Below are 25605 nucleotides of genomic sequence, written 5' to 3'. Positions count from 1 at the left end.
CTTACAGATGTCAATATGGTCTTTGGTACTTTTGCTTACGTCTTGATAAGGCAATGCATTTGTTTCATGTACTATATGTGGATCTTCATGGAATTTGTATAAATTGGCTACATTGAATACCGGTGAAATTGACACGCTATATGGAAGTTTGACTAGTTAGGCATTAGGCCCCAATCTTTTGATGATGCGATAAGGACCAAAATTCCTCTGGCTTACTATGCTATGCGCACCAACTGAAAATCTTTTATTTTGGAAGTAAGACCATAACAAGATCCTTTTTGTTGAACACATTCTTCCTTTTATGGTAGAAGGAAGCTAGGCTATGAAAACTCGTAATTTAAACTAACTATAGTCGAAGTTGGCTAGTTTTGGATGACATCTACTTTAAAAGGGTCCTATTTTTAGTCCTTCGGATGATACCATGTATCTAAGAAAAACTGAGTTATTAGTGAGGATGGTGCATTTCTTCGTATTGACAACAAGATGATTGCATTTCAAGGTTTGCAAAATTTTTTACGGTATGTTTGGTTCAGGCTTTCTTGCTAGGATAACAGACAATCCTATCAGGATTACTACATTTGATTTTTCTAGTCTATAATCTGGTCGGTAATGTAGTATTACAAATGGTGCAGGATTACATCAAAAATATTACCGAGCAGGGGGGTGAGTATCTTGTATTAATGATGGCGAGTAATTTTGCATGTTATGTTAAGTTACAACTTTACTTCCCCAACCCCTCTCCCAAACTCTTTGTATATGTCATTTTTAAAATTTTATTTAAAATTTTGAATTGCCAAATTGTAAATTTAAATTTCAAATTTTAAATTTCACATTCTAAATTTAAAAATTTAAAATTTTAATCAATTTTCAAAATTTTAAATTTTAAATGTTGAATTTTAAATTTTAAATTTCAAATTTATATTTTAAATTTTAAATTCTAAATTTAGATTTTAAATTTATATTTCAAATTTTAAATTTCAAATTTTAAATTATAAATTATAAATTTTTAAATTTTTAAATTTCACATTTATATTTTAAGTTTTACATTTTGTCAAATATAACATAAGGGCGATTGTGGGTATATTTTATTGTCAGGATTATTAAATTTTATAAAATGAACCAAATATTATAATTCCATACATATTATAATGTAGCATTGTATTACTGTATTAAACCAAACGTGATAATGTAAGATCAGTAGTAATTTAATTCAGAAATCTCATATACCTAGTTATGTTGAAATATCTTGTAATGCTATATAACACGAACCAAACACGCCTTTAAAAAAGGTATGTTTGGTTTGTGTTATCTTGGCAGTATTACAAACAATCATGCCATGATTGCTGTGTTTGATTCATATGGTATATAATCTGCTCGATATTACAGTATTACAAAAGATGTTTAGGGTGCGTTTGGTTCGAAGTTGGAACGGAAATCAGAATCGGAATCGAAATAAGCTAGAATCGGAATCAGAATGACTCATTACCTAATTCTGTTTGGTTCGTTACCTGAATTGGAATCGAAATAAATCATTCATATTGTCGGTGTTTGGTTCACGTAGATAAAAAAAGCGTAATCAAATTAATATACTAACATTATCTTTATAATATATTAATTTAAATTCAAATTGAAAATTAAATATTAAAAATTTATATCAAAATTTTGAAATAATGTCAAAATTTTAAATATATATATTTTTAAAAAATTAAACTTTGAAGTTAAGTGGATAATTCAAAATATAAAACTAAATTTCGATTTATTCAAATTTAAACTTAAAATTATAATTTAAATTTTAATTTGAATCCATAAATTTAATTTAAGTTTTAAATAAAATTTAAATAAAACTTTATATAAATTAAAATTTAATTTAAATTCAAATTTATAAGTTAAATTCAAAGTACTTAATTAAATTTTAATTTTTAATTCAAATTAAAATTAAAATTTAAAATTATAAATTTTAATTTCTAAATTTAAATTTAAATTTTAATTAAAAAAGTTGAAAAAATAAATTTAATTCGAATAAATATCCATTCCGTCTGGATTCAACTTCGAAAAAAAGGTGATTAGAGAATTTCCATTCCACTCGGAAATCGAAATCGGAATGAGATCCATGCATATCAAACACTCACAAACGAATTTACTCGTTTCAATTTTGATTTGGGGATGAAAAAGAAGCGCATCAAACACGCCCTAAGATTCAACATAAAATATTATCAAACTGGTGTGTACCTTAGTTGACTGGAGGCTGATAATGTTATCTATTATGTCATAAAATGACAATTTTACCCTGCAACACCCGCCGTACCCTATCAACCGCATCGTTTCCATCTCCCTCTCGCGCGCGCGCACGCAGGACGCTGTCTCTCTCTCTCGCACGAACACCTATCCCCTTCTATTGCTCCGTCGTCCCAGGTAATCTTCGCGATCTCCTTCCCTCCATTCGCCATTTTCGCATAAATATTTAAACACTTCTTCTCTGTCGCTAAAACCCATTCTTTTCGAAATGAACTGAAGTTAGATCCGATTTGGAGAATTGTTTTTTTTTTTCATTTTTCGTCGATTTAAGGAGTTTTTATGCCTCTTTCTCACATGTTTATTACAGATCTGTTGCAATACTTCGTCAGATCTGAAGCCATGTCTTGTTTCATTTAGTTGCAATCTTTCTACAGGACATGCTTAACAAGCACTTTGGTATTTTTGATTCTTATTAATCTAGTTTTGGATCTCGTTTTTTTTCTGTCTCCCTTTTCCCGGATCTGATTTGGAAATGTTAGGGAACAATTTATATATTTTTTTATGCCCTAATTAATCATGTGTTGGCCTAAAAACCCTAGTTTAATTTTTTATGTGTAAATGATAATTTTTTATTTAATTTTTTATCATTTAATTTTTGTTTTAGTTTTTTATTTATATTTTCTCTCTTCGATTTTTGATTTTTGATGCCCTAAAATTGATATAGTGTGTTGATGTAAAAGAACAGCAGATTATCTATTTAGGGAGTTCAATTGGACTAGTTTCATTGAGTCCAGTTTCAATTCAAATAATAAATAGCAAAATTTGATTAATAAAAGAAAATGGCAGTTGACTTATATGCTAGATTATCCACCTATAGAGCATACATTTATTCATTTTTTGAAATGTATGTATATGCATATATTGTTAGTTGTTTATAACTTTGCTATATTTGTTGGGTTTGCTCTATATCTATTGATAAGCGCTTGTTGACTTATATGCGTATTCCACTTGTCATAATTTAGTATAGATCAAGATGGATCCAACTTCCCCTGAATTTGTCCTGATGTTAGCGTGCATTATTGCCACATTCATCCATATGCAAAGGCTTCTTTGCGTTGTAAAATTACTTCAAACTCTATATAATTTTAGACAGCACAATAAGCACCGTTGGGGAGGAAGGCAAGCAATGGAAAAGCGTTTTATAAAATATGTGCACATTAGGAGAATAATTTATGATAGTGATCTTGCATGTTATGAAAGAACATGTACGGATTGTAACACATTTCACTCCCTTTATGATCTACTTTCAACAAGAGGGAGATTGCAAGAGAGGAGATGGTTTCTATGTTCTTACATATTGTTATACATGATGTTAAAAATAGGATAATTAAAAGGCAATTTGTTAGATCAGGAGAGACAATAAGTAGACAATTTGGTAAAGTCTTAGCCACCATCTTACGTTGTCATGACGTTTTGTTAAGGGAGCCTGAACGTGGCCCTGAAAACTCGAGTGATGAGAGGTGGAAATGGTTCAAGGTAGGCAAACTTTTATCCTTGCGTTCACTTTTTTGAACGGCCCTTTTTTGTCAAACCAACCATAAATTTATCATATGTACACCTGATTTGCAGAATTATTTGGGTGCACTGGATGGGACTCATATTAAGGTCCATGTTTCAGAAATTGATAAGGCTAGGTACCGAGACCGGGATAAGAATATTACCACTAATGTTCTAGGGGTATGTACACAAGACATGCAATTTATGTGTATCTTACCTGGGTGGGAGGGTTCTGCGGTAGACTCTAGGGTGCTTCGAGATGCAATATCAAGACCAAATGGATTGAAGGTTCCCCAAGGTATGAGTCCCAATAGGTGAGATTAGATTTGGAAAAGATCGTACAACTAGTGCTGGTGCAGAATCTACTGCTGATGCTGCAAGGAACGTCGAAGAGGAAGAGTTAATGACACATGCATCCACCCAAGTTCCTGATGTCGAGATGTTTTTTATGGAACAAAGTAGTGCTCGAGTAAACACTTTGAATGGTGGCACATCGGCAAAATTAAAGAAGCAAAAGTCACTACTTGGAGAGGATTCAATCAATGAACAATTTTGTTCAACCTTGTGTACGCTTGAAACTTCATTTAACGATGCCAATGAGCACTTAGGTCGGCTTGCTAATTGCTTTCAATTCATGGCAAATAATGAGACCAAAAAGGAGTTGTTTGAAGAGATACTAAAGATCGAGGGACTTGAGGACAGACAAATAATGGATGCCACTGAAATCCTAAAGGGCAATTCTACAAAATTACATACATTTTACTGCATGCTCGATCATTACAGAAAGCAATACATTTTCCGTATCGTAGGTGGACGTGATTGAAGAAATTGTGTTATTAGAGTTGGACTAGTTGGGTTTAGACATTTTTGGCTCGCCTTTTTTTAGTGCAAGAACTTATAAACTTTTATAATGTAAGTGTTTAAGCTTCCACTTTTGGATGGTATTGTGATGTGTGTGGAAGTTTCGACTCTATGAAATATTTATTCTAGATGGTGCTTTGTTAATTTCTTAACTTGGTAATAGTACTGTTTGGTCTTAAACATGAGAAATATTTTTGATATTATGCTGCTAATGTGCCTTTATGTGATGTTTGGTTAATGATTTTGTTTATAGATGAGTTTCTAAATTGAAATTTATTTGTTATTGTATGATTTTTGATTATGTATAATGGTCTTTTTTCTATTTATTCTTTTATGGGTTGAAATTAATTTTTTGCAACATAATTTTTATTTTCATGTTTGGTCTCTTTATTTTACTACGTATTAATATAATTAATTTACAAGTGCAAATTATATTTACTTATATTTTAGTAAAATATAATATTCAAATGACCCCAAGGGTAGTTTTGGAAAAGACTACTTTTCTGTCAGGATTACTAAATTTTATAGACTGAACCAAACATAGTAATGCTTTAAATATTGCAATCTAGCAATATATACTGCGTTAAACCAAACGTGCTAATGTAGCATCAGTTGTAATCTCATTTAGAAATTCAAGATACTTGGATATGTTGAAATACCATGGAAAGCATCATAGTTCCTTTTAGTTGCTTGTAACTCCATTTCCTTCTTGTTTTGGATCAACTTTCAACAGCAAATCAGCAACAAATTGCTTTAGCCGTAATTTACTGCTCTATACGACAGGGGCAGCGAATAGGGAGGCCAAAGCATCTTTCAAAGAGGTAGTGGAAGCCGGTGTTTCAGCTATCAACTCATAATGAGACGTCCAAAGATAATGGCAGCAGTCATAAGAGAGAGAATGTTCGATATAGGCTCAAGTGGAGAAGAAAAGAATGAGCCAATTAAAATGTGGTCTAGGAAGGGTTTAGTTTAGATGTGTTTTATGTTGGGTTAACCTCAACTTGTCCAATTAAAACATATGGCTGAAGTTTATTAAGAAACTTACCACTAATAAAAGCTAGTTGATGCCCGCATCATTTCCTCCGTGGTGGAGAGATCTCGACCCTGTGGAGATAGATTCGATGTAGTTCTCATACAAGTCGTTGAGAAGACTCCGAAGTTCAACTTCTTCCGGCCAGCTATAACCTGATGATGGCTGTCCTTCCCACTTAAAAAGGAATCTCGAGTCACTCGACGTGTGGTAGTTTCACGCACATCCATGATGTCCTCAATCTGGTCTTTGGTACTTTTGCTCGTGTCTTGAAAAGGCAATGCATCTGTTTCATGTGCTATATATGGATCTCCATGGAATTTGTATAAGTTGGCTACATTGAATACTAGCCAAATTGTCATGCTAGCTGGAAGTTTGACTAGGTAGGCATTAGGCCCTAATCTTTTGATGATGCGGTAAGGACTAAAATTCCTCCGGCTTACTTTGCTATGCCCGCCAACTGGAAATCTTTCCTTTTGGAAGTATGACCATAACAAGATCCCTTTTGTTGAACATGTTCTCCCTTGACGGTAGAAGGAAGCTAGGCCATGAAAACTCGTAACTTAAACTAACCATAGTCAAAGTTGGCTAGTTTTGGATGACATCTACTTTAAAAGGGTTCTACTTCTAGTCCTTTGGACGATACAATGTATCTAAGAAAAGCTAGGTTATTAGTGAGGAAGGTGCATTTCTTCATATTGACAAAAAGATGATTGTATTTCAAGGTTTGCAAAATTTCTTTAAGTGTTCTGAATGGCTTTTGGGGCAAGAACTATATATTAGGATATCATCAAAATAGATAACAAAATATTTTTCTATAAAAAGGCGAAGCACTTGGTTCACCACTCTCATGAAAGTGCTTTTTGCATTTGATAGACCAAATGGTATAACCAATCATTCATACATTACCTCACATGTCTTAAAGGCTGTTTTCCATTCATCCCCAAGTCTTATCCTAATCTGATGGTATCCACTCCCGAGATTAGTTTTTAAAGGACTTTTGCACCACTAAGCATACCTATCATGTCGCCAAGCCGATGAATGGGAAACCTTTACTTAAATGGTTATTTTGTTAATTGCGTGACAGTGGATGCACTTTTGTCGAGATCCATCTTTCTTTGTTGAGTAGTGCCGCAAACGGAGTAAGACGCTCTCTAATGTAACCTTTCTTTAATAAATCTGTCGCTTTGTCGATGTAGCTCCTCGTACTCAAAAAGACTCATTCCATAATGGCGCAAGTGGGGAAGATTAGTGTACAGAACTAAATCTATGCAATGTTGGATCATGGATGTCCCTTATTGGTGGCAATCCATTAGGAAGTTCTTCTAGAGTGATGTCAGAAAATTTAGAGATCAATGGTTGAACTTCCTTGGAATCGCACTAGCCTTAAAGACTTCCTTGCTTATCACGTAAACTATGGGCGACTCCTCTAGGTCCTCTTGAAATTGCTTTTCACTAAGAGTCATTACTCATTCTCTTCCACCACTCTTATGGTTTATGGAATGATCCTCTCTACTGGTATTTGGTGTCTTTCTTTCTGGGTGCACTGTGATTTTGAACTTGTCCTTCCTTTGTAAACGTATATGTGTTCTTTTCCCCATCATGAATGGTTTTCCTATCAAATTGCTAGGGCCGGCCTAACAGGATGTGGCAAACTACTTTCCCATAGAAAATTTAACTAAGCACATATGGTCAACTAGGACCTATCCACCATCCTTAAACCATCTTGTTTGGACTTTATATCCTTTTAATTATCAAGCCTAGTTCATCGACCATTTCTTTCCACGAAGTTTTCAGTGCTTCCACTATCTATTATCAATTTACACAATCGTCCACTAGATGCACAAGTTGTTCGAAAAAGATTATGCCTATGACATTTGTTATCATTTGGGACGATAGGATTAAATCTTATGCATGACGAATGCTTTCCTTTCAACTGCATTATAGGCGTCATATTCTATTAATTTGTTTTTAGGTCGGGTTCCTCGGTTTCACAATGATCATCATCTAATTGTTCTTCCTTGTTTTCACTTATGTTTTTCATCCTTATATGTCATCAAGTTTACTTGGCGCACTGTAATACCCATATCTCTATTTATCTTATTTATTTGTTTGTTTACAGAATTGGACTATGTTGCAAAATTTATAAACCTTAGGGATTTATGTTCAAAAAAGGGCTTTAGTCCTAAGGATTATGTAATATTTAGTCTCTCTCTCTCTTTCTCTAGTATGTTTCCTCCTCTCTTTCTCCCTCTCCCCAGCAAATCTGTGCTTTCTCTCTATCTCTCATGCGTGCGCATACACGTCGGTTTCGTTCCTCGTCCTTTGGCGTTGCCATTATACTTGATCGCTCTCGACGCTTTTGGATTGTGTTCGGTGACACCTCATTCACCGTTGTTTCCTTCATTGTCTTTAAAAAAGGTTCGTTGATTAAAATTGATACTTAGCATTTGACAGAAAGATTCTTAGATTACTTAAAGGTAAGCAAAGGTAAGCAACCTAGCAGCTGTTAGTTTATTTTTGGCAAAATTATAAAAATATGGTACAATAACAGTACCTCCTTTTTGTATTATTTTTTAAAATAAGGGTTAGGCGTGCTTATATAAATTACGAATTGTTGAAAGAAAAAAATTTCTAAAAAGTGTACAATTTTATTTAAAATATGTGCTTTAGAAATTGTGCTTATTTGATTAAATTTTAGTATTTGATAATCTGTTTCCTTCTAAATTTGGGTAAATAATTTTGAAGTCATGATGTCTCTGGGTATATTGCTATAATAATATTGGCCATGTCGACATGAATTTTGTGATAAAAGCTAGTTTCGATTTTGTGATGCACCTCTGAATGCAATTTTGTGACGCACTTTCAAATGCAAATTTTGTAACGCGCTTTCGAGTGCAATTTTGTGATGCGCCTCTTGATGCTATTTATCTTTGGGTGCTTTCATTTTGTGATCGCCCCTTCGGATGCCTCTAATGTGTGCTTAGGACCTTAGCCAATGGGTCGCTAGTTACTGGAAACTTTTGTTTCGAATTCTAATTTTGGAATTAGATTAATTTTTGTTAACATTTTGTTTCTCTCAGTTCTTTCATAAAATATGCGAAATGAGATTTGTAATATTTTGTGAACCCAGTCATTGTTATTATATTTTTAGTATGAAAATTATACTTAATTAGTTAGGAAATTTTCTATTTTGCATGCTTAATCCCACTAATGTGGTGTTTGTTTGCTTAATCACGTATGCACACTTCCGGCTGGTGAACCGGCTCTGATACCAAATGTAACGATTCGACCTACTAGCAATAATAATTCATTGGGCCAAAATCACCGGCCCAAAATGCTTAAGCCCGGTTATTATTACTAGGGTGGAATCCTCTTATATACCCAATGATAACCTTATTCCTATCTGATGTGGGGCTATTGGGGTGTTATAGACAACCTATTCCAATGACAATTCCATTCCTGGGAAGTGGGGCGTCACAATTGGTATCAGAGCCAATTATTAGCCGGAAGTGTGAGATGAGTCTCGGCTGAGCCAGGTTATACAGTGGGAGAGCGAGGCTCTTATGTTGATGACTGTTATTAGTAACACGTGGCTACCCCACAAGGTCAGTTAAAGGCTAGCGAGACGAGTCTTTCGTCGCCTGGTACTTGTGAGTTTGAGCCTAACGAGGACATTAGGGCTTAAAGAGGGAGAGAATGCGAGACACTAGGTAGTCCTATATATAAGATATAATAGAGCTAAAACACTTAACTCGACTGTAGCACTTTGGGCGGTGGCTAGGCCTAAGATGTTAAAAGAGCTAAGCGTGCTAGGACTAGAGTAGCCCTAGGATGGGTGACCCCGTGGGAAGTGGGGCGTCACAATAGATTAGATTAGATTCAATATTAGATTAAATAAGGTCGTTTTAGATTAGAATTTTTAAACTATTAATTTAGGTAATTTGCAATTTCGTAAATCAAATTTAATTAGTTATATTCTATTATATTTCTAGATTAGATTAGAATTTAATACTCTAATAGATAATTCTAGATTAGATTTGATTAGGTTTCATACTTGTAAATTAGAATAGATAAATTTAAATATATGTTATATTAGATTCTAGATTATATTAGATTTGACTAGATTTTATAGATTAAATATGGTAATTCTAGATTAGATTAGATTAGATTTTAGAATAGAGAAGATTATAATCATTAGATAACTAAATCAAAGGGAGAGAAGGGATTAAATTTTTTTTTAAAAAATTAGCGATAAGATAGTGTGATTTAGTTATCATCCATTCTTATACCCTAAATAACAAATCACAACTAAAAAAGCCAGAAAAAAAATCCTAACTAACAAATCAAAACAAAAAAAAGAGAACGCGGCACGATGCTCATTGCATATGGCAACACAGGGGGATCCTGCGAGACCCCCTCGTACCGTACGTTCCGCCTCGTGCTGTACGGCAAGGGGCGACCCCTTTATCCTTGGTTCCGATGTACGGCACGAGGCGGTACTTTTATCCTTGGTTCCGAAACCAATCGGCACTTTCGGAAACTCGTTGTAACATGTTTTTAGCTACACCTATTTAGCATTTTCGTCGCGTGTAGTTGCTCGAACATCCAAAATGGTTTGTTTCGGGGTAGTGGATGGGTTAAGAAGATGGATGGCATCCTCTGGGATACTTTGTGGATTGCGAAAGTGTTTTTGGTGAGTTTTCATGAATTCCGGCAGCAGGTTCCAAAAATTGGTAAATGAAACTGATTGTTTGATTGTAGCGTTTAGTGATTAAAGTGACTTCGGGTCAATTTGGTGTTGGTTTTGGGTTGTGGAGCTGATTGTGACTCCGTGAGATCTTTCGAAGGTCCGGGCGACGTTTAGGAGCATCTTTCGAGTCGCGGACTCGTTGTTGGTTTTGAGGTGGGTGCTACAATCTTAAGTCGGTAAAGTGGTGCCTACTCTGTTACTTTCCTTTCCCCTTTATTCTCCTCTATGATTCTTATTGAGTACATCTTTTGCATCAATGGAATCTTTATTTTATTTGCTCTACTTTATTTGATATATACCATTAAGATTACTTTTGAGTTGTAGAGCGGTAGACCATTTATCCGGTAGGTCGGTATCACATTATTAGTGACATTGTTTGATCTGATTGGTCGGTGGGCATTCTATTGATTTCTCTCGGCTATTTGCTGATGGTTTGGCAATTGAGCATACAACATCACATTATGATTTAGGGACATTGTCTGATTGGTCGGTGGACATTCTATTAATTTCTCTCGGCTATTTGCCGATGGTTTGGCAATTGAGCATACAACATCAATCACCGCTGTTCATAGAGCATTTCACGTACACCAGCAGTTCGGCCACCGTAATGGTTTTTTTTGGGGAGAAGTGGTCATGTTCCGATCTGTGAGCTCTATGCAGTATATTTTGCAATGGGGTTATGTGCCCTGTGACTGAGCACAATGTGGCATTGCCTGAGGTTTTTAGACCAACAAACTGGTATTTAGATTGTGTTTGGATATTGGACTTTTTATCCGGTTGATACATATATATACATTATTTATCTTATCTCAATAGCGATATTAGTTTAGATATTTATTTGTGTATTCTTTTCCTATTATACTTATTGCTATTGTATCGTCTTATTTATTCATACCTTTCAAATTATATTCTCTCTCTTGTTTACTGGTGAGTATAGCTTACTTTTGGCGGCTTGCGATACCCAATGGGAAGAATGTGTACATGTTTCTCACTCCCTGTTTTTTATAGGTGATACTGGAGTGAGGGTCAGGACAGTGCATGAGGGTGCTAGTAGATAGACATGTCCCAGGCCGTGATGTTGATGATTTAGTTTATCTTTCATGTTTAGTCTTGCTTTTATGTTTCAGATTAATGTTATTTAACTCTATTTCATGTTAATAATGGTGGATGTAGGTTCCTCAGTAGTTCGGTTGTTTCTTTCAGTATTAGTATCTTCAAATAATTAACTATCGATTTGTTTGGTACGCTTACTATCTTTTGTTTAGTTGTTTATCTATCGGTTGTTATTGTTGTTAATCTTTGTGTTTGATGCATTGGTTGATGATGTATTCTAGGTTTCTATGCCGTGCGTGTATAGGGAAGACTCTGTCTGTTTGTACAGGAGAGACTCTGTCCATGTAGCAGGTCTGTACATGCTCCATCTTTGGCTTTGTTTTAAAAGAAAAAGTACACGTTTTCCCCTATTTTTTCTATAAAAGGTTTATAAAAGAGCTCTGGAGCTTGACAGGAAGATACAAATTGAGCTTATTGAAGTACTTTAAAAGTGCAAATTTGTCAACTTTCATGTACTTTGTGGTTACCATTTTTCTTGGTGTAATTCAAAACATCTGTTGTGAGATAGGAACTTTTGTGGTTTGGCTATCATTTAAGTTCTTTGTACATAATCATTTTAATTTGAAAAGGTTACAATTCAAGCAAATTCTTTAAAGAAATTACAAATTTAGTTGCTTTTTAGTACCTTATTTTGTTGACAAATCTTTGATGTTATTTAAGCCCAGAAAACATCAATTTAGACAAGTTCTTATGATAGATTTTGCTGTTGTCTTTTATTTTGTTTATTTATTTTTTTTCTATTTCTTCTCTAAGCATCTGTTTGTCTAAATTTATTTGTATCATATAACTGTTATGCAGATATTTTCACTTCAAAATCTTCCTTTGCGAACTACATGAGTGCAAGAAATAGTCAATTGCTAAGCTATAGGAAGATTGCGCACGGACTTCCTTTTATATGGAATAAGCAAATAGGATTTGGATGGAAAAATCACATTCAAATCCCCAAAAGGTCAACGTTTGGAGGGTTGTCTATTGATAAGAAGGATGAACATCTTATCAAGGCAGTTGCTACTGTTGAACCTAAGTCAGTTCCCACCCCGGATGATGAGATGTGCACTACCACTTTGGAATATGGTGTGTGTCAAGTATCTCAATTTTCACATGAAGAGTTTTCTGAAATAGATAATAGAGAAAAGTTGAGACGAATGAGAATCTCGAAAGCAAATAAGGGGAATGTACCGTGGAACAAAGGCAGAAAACATAGTCAAGGTTAGTTTTGTAAAGATAGCCTGTTCTCATTGCGTAAATTTTAAACTTCCGTTAACCGATCAACTTTATAACGAATTGCGTGCAGAAACTCTTCAACGCATTCGAGAGAGGACTAAATTAGCTATGCAGGATCCCAAGGTGATGTCATGTAAGAATAATGCAGATTTGCACTGTTGTATCATACATGATGGTATCTATATATGTACAATCAACTTAATATGGAAGAGTTTTACAATAATTACTGAAGACATCTTTGTCATGCTGGCTCTTTAGATAAGCAAGATTATTTATCTGACACGAAAGATTGTTTTCCTATGCATATTGACATTATTCTTTATGCTGCCATTGAGATTTGTCAAACCAGGCATAGTAATTTCAGGCTTTTTAGTTTTGCTGAGGCCTCTTCTAGTTTTGCTGAAGCTTCTTCAGTTTTAGAAAAATTCTGGAGTGACATGTAATTACTCTGACCTTCAATTATATATTATGTGTTAATTTCATATAGGTCCCTGCAAACATAGTAAATTGCAAATATATCCCTACAAAGTTCAACTTTCATATGTTGTCCCTCCAAAAGTTCTAATGTTTTTAAATATGTCCCTCTGGTTTGTTACGGTTAAAGAACTATTTATTTGATAAGTGAAATAACTTTTTTGTTATCACAAATATGTCCCTCTAAAAGTCCCAACTGTTAATTGAAGAGGGGTAAAAAGGTCAATTCACCTCATTAACTAACTAGAGTTAAGTATCTTACCTATGGTTAACTAATTTTTTCTACCGGATCATAACGGCAAGGATATATTTGAAAATATTAGGACTTTTGTAAGGACAACATATGAAAGTTGAATTTTGTAGGGATATATTTGCAATTCACTATATTTGCAGGGACCTGTATGAAATTAATTCATATATCTATTAGGCAATCTACATAGATGTGTATCAACACACATTTCTAGTTTTTATGCTCCTTTGTTGATAGAGACACTATTATTTCCAGTAATTAGTCATACACTTAAGGACTTATCTTTATAAGATATGTTGTTTCTCGATAGTCTCTATGCATGCGGTATAATCAACAAGCTTAATGTGCAGGTCAAAATGAAGCTAGTGAACTTGGGACATGCTCAAAGGTTCGTTGGCCTTGAATTACATTTTGCTTTTTATTTTAACGAAGTTAAAATATTTCAATGACGATTGGTGATTATTGACATTTAATTGGATCTTAATATACATTCTTCCAAAGCTCACTTTTTTATTTGTTTGAGTCTTATTCTAGGATGTGAAGAATCCATTTTAATTATTGCTTTTTTCTGCTTCTTTTTCTTGTTATCTAAGATTTTCTATTTGCTTTCTTGCTTAGCTACATAGCCTGGTTATAACTTGAGATTAAAAGGATATTAGCATAGAAGGTCCTCCTAAATATGCACCTATACACAAAATTGCATGTCCATTTTATTTAAGTATAGGGCTTTTTTTGCATTTAGCCCCTTGACAAATTTTTATTTTAAAATTAGCGCTGTTAAAATTTAATTTGCAAAAATAGCCCTAGGCCTGCCACGCAGGCGCCACGTCAGCGCCACGCGGGCAGGGCCGCGGCCCGCGTGTTAAGTTGAACACGGTGAACCATTCACCGTGTTCAAACACGGTGAATGGTTCACCGTGTTTAGTGCGTATTTTTTGTATATTGAAAAGAGGAATAGGGAGTAGGGATGTCAATAGGTATGGATATCCGAAATATTATCCGAATCCAAACACGAATAAATTATATATATATACATAATTTATTTTTATTTATTTATACAATATATAAAATATTTAATAATTTTTATTTCTTAGATCTTCATCCAACGATATAGATTTTAAAATCTGCTGGATTCAGGTTCGGGTTTCGAGTTTTTGGTCGGATATGGATATGGGTATGAATTTTTAAAATCCGTCGGGTTCGGATCCGGGTTTGGATTTTAATTTGATTTTCGGGTTCGGGTTCGGATTTTTGAAAAAGAGAAGAAAAGAAATACAAATTCCCTATTCCTCTTTTCAATATACAAAAAATACGTAGTAAACATGGTGAACCATTCACCGTGTTTAGACACGGTGAATTGTTCACCGTGTTTAACTTAACTACCGCCCCCAGCCCCGCCCGCGTGGCGCTGACGTGGCGCCGGCGTGGCTGGCCTAGGGCCATTTTTGCAAATTAAATTTTGACAGGGTTATTTTTAAAATAAAAATTTGCCAGGGGGCTAAATGCAAAAAAAGCCCTTAAGTATATGCTCATTGCTATCTCAATTCAAAATGAATAGTTTGACGTTTATTTTCAATATTAATGCTAATAAACATGATATACACATTTTTGTGGTAATTTAGAAAAACAGCTGTTGTCGAAGCTATGGCTAACAAGTACAACTCGACTCTGAGTGTGTTTCTGAAAGGTTCGGTAAAACCCACCACACAACCCTATAGAGTTTTGTATTAGATATAATAGGTATAGGTGTATACGAGGTACAAGCTAGTTGTCATGCAACTGGATTAATGATAAAATAGTAATAAATATAAATATTGACTTATATTATACTAATTTCAATCATTCCAAATGCGTATGCACTAATTACTCTAACATCCCCATACAATTTGAGCATCTCGAGATTAGATGTGAAGATTGGTACGAAGAGCACAAAAACGAGAAGTGTAGAGTAATTTATTGAATATGTCAGCAAGCTGCGTACCCAATGATATATGAATCAAAGAGAGATCACTCATCTGCACTTTCTCGTGAGGAAAGTGATGATCAAGTTCGATATGCTTGGCGTACATGTAACATTGGATCGACGGTAAGATATATGGTACTAAGCCTGTCACAATAGATAGTAACCAGTCACTTTAGTGGCACACCAAGATCATGGAGTCGATAAATCCAGACAGTCTTAGCGAGGGTAAAGGAAACAGAGTGATATTCAGCTTTGGAGCTTGAGTGATATATAGTGGGTTGCTTCTTAGTAGACCACAAAATGTCGTTTGAGCCAAGAAAAACACAATAATCGAAGGTAGAGCGTCGAGCATTAGGACATCCCGCACAATGAGCATCTGAATATGCAATAAGAGAAGGATTGACGCATCGAGAAAATGAAGTCCATAAGAAAGAGTCCCATGAATATCACAAATAATTCTTTTACTACTTGTAGATGAGTGTCACGAGGTGCATGCAGAAATTGTACAACTAGACAACATATGAGGTATCAGACTGAGTGAAGATAAGGTACTGTAAGGGCCCAACTATCTGCCGATATGTATTGGGATCACCGAGAAAACGACCCTCATTAATAGAGAGATGAGTTGTCAATGAAAGTGGCGTGGAAATAGGCTTGAAAGAAAGCATATAATGATGCTCAAGTACCTGATGAGCATATTTCTCTTGTGTTAGCAACAAGCTATTATTAAAGCCTGAAACTTTCACCCTAAGGAAATAGTGGAGAGAGCCCAAGTCTTTCTAAGCAAACTTAGATTGGAGAGTGGAGATGAAAGACATCAGTAAAGACGTTGAGCTATCTATCATAATAATATCATCAACATACAATGATAAAATAAGGATGTCGTCAGTCCTGTAGGAGACAAACATGGAGGGATCGTCAGTGCTCCCAATTAACCCATGGTCAGATAAGAAAGATGTGAATTGCTGAAACCATGCACGAGGTGCCTGTTTAAGACTATAAATAACTCTCCGGAGCTTGCAAACATGATGAGGAAATGGTGTGTGCTCAAAGCCCGGTGGTTGCTTCGTGTTTCTTCATTGAGAACCCCATGGGGAAAGGTGTTCTTCACATCAAGTTGACGAAAAGTCCATCTAGATGAGAGATCAACTAAAATAACTGTTTGGATGGTGGTAAGTTTAACAACATGGGTGAAGGTCTCATCAAAGTTGATCCTCTGTTGTTGTTTATAGCCCTGCACAACAAGATGAGCTTTCAGATGCTCGAGCCTATCGGTACCGAGATTAGCGAGAGGAGGTGATGGAATGTAATACCCCATACTTTTATTTATTTGATAGAGAAGGATTATTTTGTTCAACTTAAAAAGTTTAGGGGTTAGTGCAATTATGCAATCCTAATTAATAAAAAGCCTTCTCCACTCAGTTCAAAGGTCGTTACGGAACGGCGGTAATCTCTCTTTTTCTCCCCAACAGGCCATTCTCTTTTTCTCTTGTTCAACCTTATCCGCATGCGATCGATCTCTCTCTCTCTCTCTCTCTCTCTTTCTTGCACAATCCTCGATTTCTTTGTTCGACACCGCCTCCACTGCCGCACTCCTTGATCTTTGTTGGCGTCGTTTTGTTTGTGGCTGATGTTGTTTGTATCGTTAAAGACATCTTATTCTTACTTTCTTAGTCATTTTGTTCATCGTCATCGAAAAGGTTACATTGATTAATTTGATGCCTTACGTTTGATCGAACGATACTCGGATTAATTAAAGGTAAGTGACCTAACGACATACATATACACACACATATACATATTTCGATATATATACATATATACATACATATATATATATATATATGTGCATACATATAGAATTTCTAAATCGACGATCGACTCTATTAGACTTGATCTTGCTGTAGATCGTATAGAGACTTTGCAACCGTTAAACTTTGCAAACGCCAGACATCTACTATTAAAAATTATTGATTTTGAACCTTTCGATCGCTAGGTAAATGATATCGAAAAATCACAAAATTTATTTTTCAGATAGTTCAAATACACTAGATCAAGTTTAACAGAGCTGATCGATTCGAACATTCCATCATTGAAAACGGCTTAGGAGCACAGTAGCCTTACTATATAGTGTAGAGTTACTATGCTTCCGGAAGTATAAAGAAGTTGGTACTTTCGACTTTTTGACCCTTGGATCAAGGATTGTAGGGTTGGGATGATAGTGGGTCCCTTAGGATTTAGTGGTCACCCTTGGATCAAGGATTGTACATAGTGGTTTCCCTAGGATTTAGTGGTCCCCCTAGTGGAATAATATTAATCCAAGGGCTAGAAATGATCAAAGGGCTGATCCAAAGGTTAAAAAATTGAAAGCACCACATCTGTGGTGCTTCCAGAAGCATCATAGTCGGACTATATATATATATGACTTGAGCTCCTATACTTTTAAAAGTACTAAGTCATTGATGTTTGTAGGTTTTCGGCCCTTGGATTAAGAGATGTGCGGTCAGGATGATAGTGGTCCCCAGTTAGGTTGATAGTAATCCCCTAGAGTTGAGTGGATAGTTAGTTGAATAGTATGATCTAACAGATAGAGAACTAAGCTAGAATACTAGTAATAGCACCAAGTCATTAGATGAAGTGATGTACGATTAGGATGATAGTGGTCCCCTAGGGTTGAGTGGGCAGTTGGGTTGAATAGTATGATCTAATAGGTGAAAATGGTCAAAGGGGTAGATCTAACAGTAAAAACTTACAAGCACCAAGTGCTTGGTGCTTTTAAAAGCACCATAGTCGGACTATATATATATATAGAGAGAGAGAGTCGAGCTACTATACTATCGGAAGTATAGAGGATTTGCTACTTCCGACTTTTTGGCCCTTAGATCAACCTCTTTAATCATTTTTAACCTTTGGATTAATACTGGTATCCTGTAGGGACCACTAAACCCTAGAGGTTCTACTCAACCCTGGGGGGGGGGGGGTATAAATATTCGCACGTAAAATTCTTGATCCAAGGTCAAAATTAGAAGCATCAAATTCTCTATGTTTCGATAGCATAGTAGCTCTACAACTAATATATTATATATAATATATATATATATTATATAATATAATATATATAGAGTTGAGGAGGCTAGATATATTGGTAGTAAGCGAGGCCGTTTTACTACCGATTTGTTTCGATGAAAAACCTTCAAATTGAGATCGGCTCCGTTGACCATGATCTATACCACTTGAATGTTTAGAAATCAAAAATTCAAATTTTTCGACATCATTTGCCTAATGATCAAAGGGTTTCAAAATTTGTAATTAATGTCGATAAGAGGGCGTTTCGTCGTTTAAGGCGTAAAGATATCCAAATCAATTGAATTTTTATTAGAATTCTTTAACTATTTAAGGCAAGATCTATACTCTTGATCTGATTACAAGACTCCTATCATCATTTTTTAAAGAGTATTCATTTTCAAGCCTGTCATTTTTCTGTTCACTTGATGGATAAACAACATATCGAAAGTGCGTGAAATTTGATTTCTAGATAGTTTAAAATGTATATCGATATTTTAACGGAGCCGATCGTCAATTTGGAAGCTCTACATCGAAAAACAATCGGTAGTAAATCGGTCTCATTTACTACCGATAGTATTCTGCTCACTCTCTCTTCTCTCTAGTCTCATCATCTCTCTCTCTATTATATTATAATATATATATATATTATATATATATATATATATATAGAGGCAGGACTGCTGTGCTCTCAGAGCACACGAGCTCCTGAGCCGTTTTCGATGATGGAATTTCCGAATCGACGATCGGCTTCGTTAGATTTGATCTAGCGTTATTTGAAGTTTCTAGAAATAATTTTGGCAATTTTTTTGATATCATTTACCTAGCAATCAAAAGGTTAAAATCAATAATTTTACGGCTGAAAATAAAAATCGTCTATAAAAAGTGGTGAGAGACACTAAAATTTCGATCAGAAAATATTGATCTATTGTAGATAGTATAATGATTTTTGTATCAAAATTTCATCTGATTTGAATACTTCTACGCTGTTAAACTTGAAAACGGCAAGATTATAACTATTAAAATTATTGATTTTGAAGCCCTTTCATCATAGATAAATGATATCAAAAATCGCAAAAATTATTTTTTAGAAACTTCAAATAGTTAGATCAAGTCTAACGGAGCTGATCGTCGATCGAAATTCCATCAACGAAAAGGTCAGGGCATGGAGGCCAGCCAGCAGTCCTGTCTCTCTCGTCTCTCGTCCTCATCGTCTCTCTCTATATATATATATATATATATAATATAGATATATATATATACGAATTGAGCTCCTATGCTTTTAAAAGTACCAAGTTATTGGTGCCATGGTTAGTTAATTTGCGTATAATTCGCGAATTATTCGCGAATTTTTGAATAACCGAATTAAACGCTCGTATCCGTATTTTTCCAAAAATTTCAAAAAAAAATGCGTTTTTTTTTTTATCAAAAATAGTTATCTGCGAATTATTCGCGATTCGCGAACAATTCGCCTAAAAAAAAGGGCAATGGCGGACTCGCGGGTAGCGTCGTCGCCGCTCTCATCGCCAACTCGTCCGTGTCGTCATCGTCGTCCTCCTCCTCCTCCGCTGCTCTCGTCGCCGAACTCGCGAGTGTTTGGATCTATGTAATACCTCTCCGAAAAAAAATTTTCGGTTGACAGTTTTTTTTCCCATGTTTGGTTGTTCGTAAAATTTTTTTTTGAGAAAATTGGTTTTGTGTGCAGTCCATGGGGAAGACGAAGAGGAAAGGGCGCATTTGGGAGGCTATGGTCGCGCACGGTCCCGAGGCACGTCGGCTCTTGGACGCATGAGAGGGTAGGTCACGGTGGACCTCCTCTCATTTATATATATATATATATATATATATAATTTTATTTATAAATATATATTCATTTATTATATATAGTATTTTATTTTTATATAGAAATATTATTATATAATATTTTATTTATAAGCATAATATAGTTTGTTATTTTTTTTTACATAATTAGCTTAATTTTGTATATCTTTATTCTTATATTCTTAAGAAATATGAGTATTTATACTAATAGTATAAATTTTGAGAGAAAAAAATTTAATTTAATAGCCGAATTTTTAATTCTGAATTTTTAATTGGTGAACGTATAATATCCGTATAAATCACGTATCCGAATAATTACCGAATCCGTTTTTTAGCCGTATTTTTCAACGAATTTAAAAATTAGAAGGCGAATTTTAACCAAATTATATCCGTACTGAATTTTTGCCGAATCCGAATTAACTAACTATGATTGGTGCTTGTAAATTTTTTACCATTAGATCTACGAATGTACTGTTAGGATGATATGGGCTCCCTAAGGTTGAGTGGGTGGTTGGTTGAATAGTATAATGAAATCTAACGGTTGAAAATGATTAAAGACGTAGATCTAACGGTAAAAAATTTACAAGCACCAATTGCTTGGTGCTTTTACAAGCACCATAGCCGGACTCTATATATATATATATATATATATAGATATATATATAGTTTGGATGCCTCATGAGAATATTGGGATTTTCACTTTACCTGCTCTTGAAAATAAAGAACTCTATATCTAACTCTCATTTATAATGTAAGCACCTGATCACCTTTCATCACATTCTCTCCAGAAGCTGTTAGAAATATTGGAATATGACAAAAAATTATCTAAAGGACTATTTTAGCATTTTAGATTATATTTATTTCAGCTCATATTATGGTTATTTCATGTTTGTATTTTTCTTGGGTGCTGACAAACTTGTTATGGTCTTCTTGAATATTTTGGTATTTGATGAATATTTGTTTCTCACACTTGTGTTAGCTCCTATGTTGAACTGCTGTTGTAGTGCCTGACCTGCTTTCCGTATGCCATTAGTTTAAAAGCATTATATTTTGCTAAATGCTTACTTAGCTGCTATTTTTTTTTTTTTTTTTTGTCTGTTCCAGTGAGGAGACACGGTTAAAAATAGGAGTGGGTGTGCGAGAAGGTTGGCAGAAGCGTCGTGAGAAGCTGATGGTACAAGAAGGCTGCTGCATTGAATGGCAGAATGCGATTGCACAGGTAGCCAGAAATGGTCTTGCTGGTGAAGAGGAGCTGCATTGGGATTCGTACAAAATCTTGGATGAACAGTTGATGCAGGAATGGTTGGAGAGTGTCGAAAGGAGGAAAACCATGCCCAGACTAAAAGGCAGCAAGAGAGCACCAAAATCACCCGAACAGAGAAGAAAAATTTCAGAGTCCATTTCCGCTAAATGGGCTGATCCTGTAAGGACTTGCTTTTGTACTTTTGCCGAAAATCATTTTTGGCATTCTTTTCTTACTACACTCTTGATATACTTCCATTTGCCCTTCCATCTTTAGCAACTCCAAGGAGTAAACAGGCCCCAAGTATATGCACCTTCTGAAAACAGAGTATGTTTTCTGCTGTTAGAAGAGTAAATAGGTGATTGCTGTTTCGCTTGTACATTCCTTTAGGTACTAATGCTGTAGCTAGTATGTTAGGTTTTTTGTCCACCTATTGTTTAGTGTTGGCCTTTTTTTTAGTAGGTGATTTTTGTAGGCTGTTTTGGGTGTTGGCGAAACCCACTTTTCGTTGTGCTTTGTACTGACTATTGTTTCTTTTATAATATTGTCTGAGGAAGGGTGTTTTTCTCCTTCAGTTTTCAATCAAGAAAAAAGTCGCTCCAATTTCCATTTCAGTTTTTTTCCCGTCTTCAAAACAAAATGATTCAGCATTATCTCTGCTTTCAGGCAGCTTCAAGTCTCAATTTCAAATATTTGTTAGCATGCCATCAAACTACAAAAAGGATCAAATAAATTTAGAGAATTTGGATTGTCAGAGTATGACATATTTTCACAACATCTTAGAGTATTAATAATATATTTCATGACTTACTATAAGAACGAAGTTGACTTTCAAACCAATTTCTGTCATAGAGATTAAAATACGTTGAAAGAATCATAAATTAATAAATTTATGATTGAGATCCTATGAGGTACTTGGATTGAAATTGAGATCCTATAAGGTACTTGGATTGAAATTAAAAAAAAATTAAACTTTTTCTAGTCCCATGACTCCCATTGCATCTGAGATGGAAGTGTTTTGATTCTGACTACAGTTTTAGACAAACACACCAAAACGAAATTGTTTCGATTTCGGTTTTGGATGTTTTTGACAAAACTTCAAACCATGCTTAATTCACCTAGACCTATAGGTTTTGCAATAGATTTTTCTTGTGCTGTCCGACTTTTAAAAGGATTTTTTAGAATTTTGAAAACTCTCAGTACCATTGAGAGATTGTATAACATGTTGGCCACGTAGAAGTAGCATATCAATTAGTGTTTTAAACTAAATTTACTCCATTACTATGCATTGCTTATGATATGTTGCTGGTAACTTTTTCCGGAAACAGTATCTTAGTATGTTATATTCTGAATAGTTATTCTTTCCTTCTTGCTAGGGATATCGTGAACGGGTTTGCTCTGCATTGGCAAAGTATCATGGTACTCCCCTTGGAGCTGAAAGAAGACGAAGGAGAAAGCCACCGACTCAAACGGCTGTTGAGAAGGAACCTGTGATAAAGAAACCTATGCAACCCAAAAGCTCCAGCACTGAGACAAAGATTACTAAGCATATAGCATCCAAGAAGAAGAAAAACACTACTCCTTCCTACAAAGACCCCATGGCAAGTACTAAACTAGAGATGATAAAGAAGATAAGAGTGCGAAGAGCAGCACTGGAAACAAAGAAGAAAGATGCCATTGAGAGGGCAAAGTAAGTTAATGCGTGTGCGATTTAATGTAATACTTCAACACATATTTACAGGAGCATAAAGTGCAATGCTGTTCATAACAACCTGCCATACGTGCTACGTTCCTCTGATTGCTTTTGTTTGACAATACTCATCAGAATTACTACCCACTGTCTTTTCTCATTTTTTATTTTTGTTAGGTTGCTTATTACTGAAGCAGAGAAGGCTGCCAAGGCTCTCGAGATGGCAGCGTCGAAGAGCCCACTTGCACGAGCGTCACTTCTGGAAACAAGAAAACTTATTGCCAAGGCGACGAGGTCCATTGAAGGCATAAAGCATGGCCAAATACCAATGCAGGATACTGCTGAGGATATATCTTCAGATTCTGCTATATCAGAAACAAGTGCGGGGAGCCAAACTTGTGAAGACATACTGGACGAGCGACCGATAAATGGCGAAGTTCATCTCTTCTCGTCGAATAATGGGAGCTACAAAGACCTCGATAAATCTACACTTCAGGTAGTATTGAATGGAAGGGAGTTGTCTTGCGCATCTGACTCTGCAGAAAATTCTACAGAAGTATTTCATCACTATCATTCACCGTCATCTGAATCTGAAAGCGGGAGAAAAGATGTGGCACCGATAAATTTGCTCACCGGCTCATCTACTGTCAATGGATCAATCGTACACAATAAAATTGTACCTGCAAGAGGAGACGAATCTTTGCGAATCGACAAAGACGAGCTCTCCACGTCTGCAACTAAGACTAAGGTGAAGTGGGTCTGTGGGAAATTGGTTGAAGTGGAAGAAGATTGAGAATTCTATAGTGGGATGATTGCGAATATGCTACATTAAAGCACTGGAGCATAATAATAACCCTTCTACCCTAACGGTTCATGGTCCAGAAGGTGGGTGTTATATGCATGATGTGGTCTAATGAATATCGTTCGACATAATAGGCCTCCTAGGAGAAATCATTATTTTTTTTTACTTTCTATCATTTATCTGGGAGACCTGGAAAACTAGTTGTTCGCAGTCTAGATGTCACGCCCCGTGACCGCTACCAATTTGGTCCGGCCCGGGCGCGTCGAACAGACGCCGAACGGACAGGACCTCCCCTGTCCGCCCAAGGCAACCAACAGATCATGTATAAGAATTTACCCAGGAATCAATTCATAAATACACGATCAATAAGCACCACTAGTGCTATAAACAAGAGCAAGATACAAGTATAGAAACATATACAAGTACATAAGAGAGAAGAGACTATCTATTACATTCATTTGATTTACTACATTTAGATACATCTTTTACATTCTTCCAAAATATAAATACAAGCAATCAACCCTCACCCTATACAACATCTACTCTCAAATACAAAAGGGGTGACGGCTAATGCAAGAAGAGGAGGTAGCTAATGCGACTAGAACGCCGGGCCCTTACCGCGATCCTCGCGCTCACCGGGGACACCCGAACTGGAACCTGTAGTAAAATGGGGGTGAGAACTAACTTCCTTAGTTCCCAGTGGGTTCGGCCGCCGACTCCGCCGATCTCCCCACTAGGTCCAAGCGGGCACAAGTAGATATACCAATAGATGGATAGATAGATAAGGAAAGCTGTAAATGACGGAAATGAAGCTACGCTACTATGCCCAATCATAATATATGAATGCATGTACAAGGAAATGGATAAACAACTAACCCATTATCATGTCCAAAGGTGAAGCTATTCACTCGTTCATTAACCTCATTTACTTGTTCATTAATCTCATGGCTTACCCGAAGGCTCGCCTACAGCTCACTAGCCATCTCGACACGTAGGGAGAATTAACTCACACTACGGACCCGAGACCGTCTGGCGGGGCCATATAGGCAATCCCTGGCGTGACCAACATCCGGAGCGCACTACTTGTGTGGGGCTTCCATCACAAGATTTAACAGACCGTGAGCATGATCCAATCCTCTAAGCTCGAGGATACCCTGTCCTCTAGAGTCACAATCATCATATAGTCCATAGGTGTCGCATACACTATTAACTAGATTGTCCGTTTGTCCGCTATCGACTAGATGCCACTCGTTCATAGTTTACTATTAACTAGATGCCACTCGTTCATAGTTCATCATTTTCTCTACATCATAGGATTCACAATCTCGACCCAATCCTTATCAATCCAATATATCAATTATCCGATGTACGCTACAATACCATGAAGGAAAAACATAAGGAAAGGCAATGCAACATAATCCTATAATGCAATAATACAAGATGTAAGATCAAATATACTAAGACATAGGAGGGAGCCCGATTGCTTCGGGATGGACACCACCCACCTCTTGGCGATGCCGCGATAG

The 25605-nt window shown here is 35.7% G+C and overlaps 1 protein-coding gene across 11 annotated transcripts; it reads left to right on the top strand.

The window, feature by feature from the left end:
* On the top strand, positions 2285 to 24244 carry LOC109714758. Of its 11 annotated transcripts, none has more exons than XM_020239467.1 (11): positions 2294 to 2412; positions 11445 to 11513; positions 11610 to 11677; positions 11771 to 11840; positions 12348 to 12758; positions 12844 to 12896; positions 13848 to 13885; positions 21449 to 21767; positions 21864 to 21914; positions 22964 to 23277; positions 23455 to 24244. In XM_020239467.1, exons 4-11 carry the CDS (start codon positions 11777 to 11779, stop codon positions 24068 to 24070), a joined length of 1866 nt encoding a protein of 621 aa, XP_020095056.1. In that variant the 5' UTR covers positions 2294 to 2412; positions 11445 to 11513; positions 11610 to 11677; positions 11771 to 11776; the 3' UTR covers positions 24071 to 24244. The 11 variants fall into 11 exon arrangements, with proteins under 11 accessions (XP_020095054.1, XP_020095056.1, XP_020095049.1 ...); XM_020239464.1 differs by adding an exon at positions 2603 to 2691 and having other exon boundaries at positions 2301 to 2412; positions 11445 to 11677; XM_020239462.1 differs by lacking the exon at positions 2294 to 2412 and adding exons at positions 9846 to 10379; positions 10455 to 10589 and having other exon boundaries at positions 11445 to 11677.

This window comes from Ananas comosus, linkage group 9 (assembly GCF_001540865.1).
Source record: "Ananas comosus cultivar F153 linkage group 9, ASM154086v1, whole genome shotgun sequence".
Lineage (NCBI taxonomy): Eukaryota > Viridiplantae > Streptophyta > Magnoliopsida > Poales > Bromeliaceae > Ananas > Ananas comosus.
The sequence above is the reverse complement of the archived record's forward strand: the minus strand, read 5'-3'. Positions and strand labels throughout refer to the sequence as shown.

Excerpts from the sequence above, each read along its gene's own strand:
- LOC109714758 (XM_020239465.1), top strand. The coding sequence starts at position 11,777 with ATGCCGTGCGTGTATAGGGAAGACTCTGTCTGTTTGTACAGGAGAGAC. Across the intron at positions 12,897-13,847 it reads TAGCTATGCAGGATCCCAAG|GTCAAAATGAAGCTAGTGAA; the intron begins GTGATGTCATGT and ends CTTAATGTGCAG. Across the intron at positions 13,886-21,448 it reads AACTTGGGACATGCTCAAAG|TGAGGAGACACGGTTAAAAA; the intron begins GTTCGTTGGCCT and ends TGTCTGTTCCAG.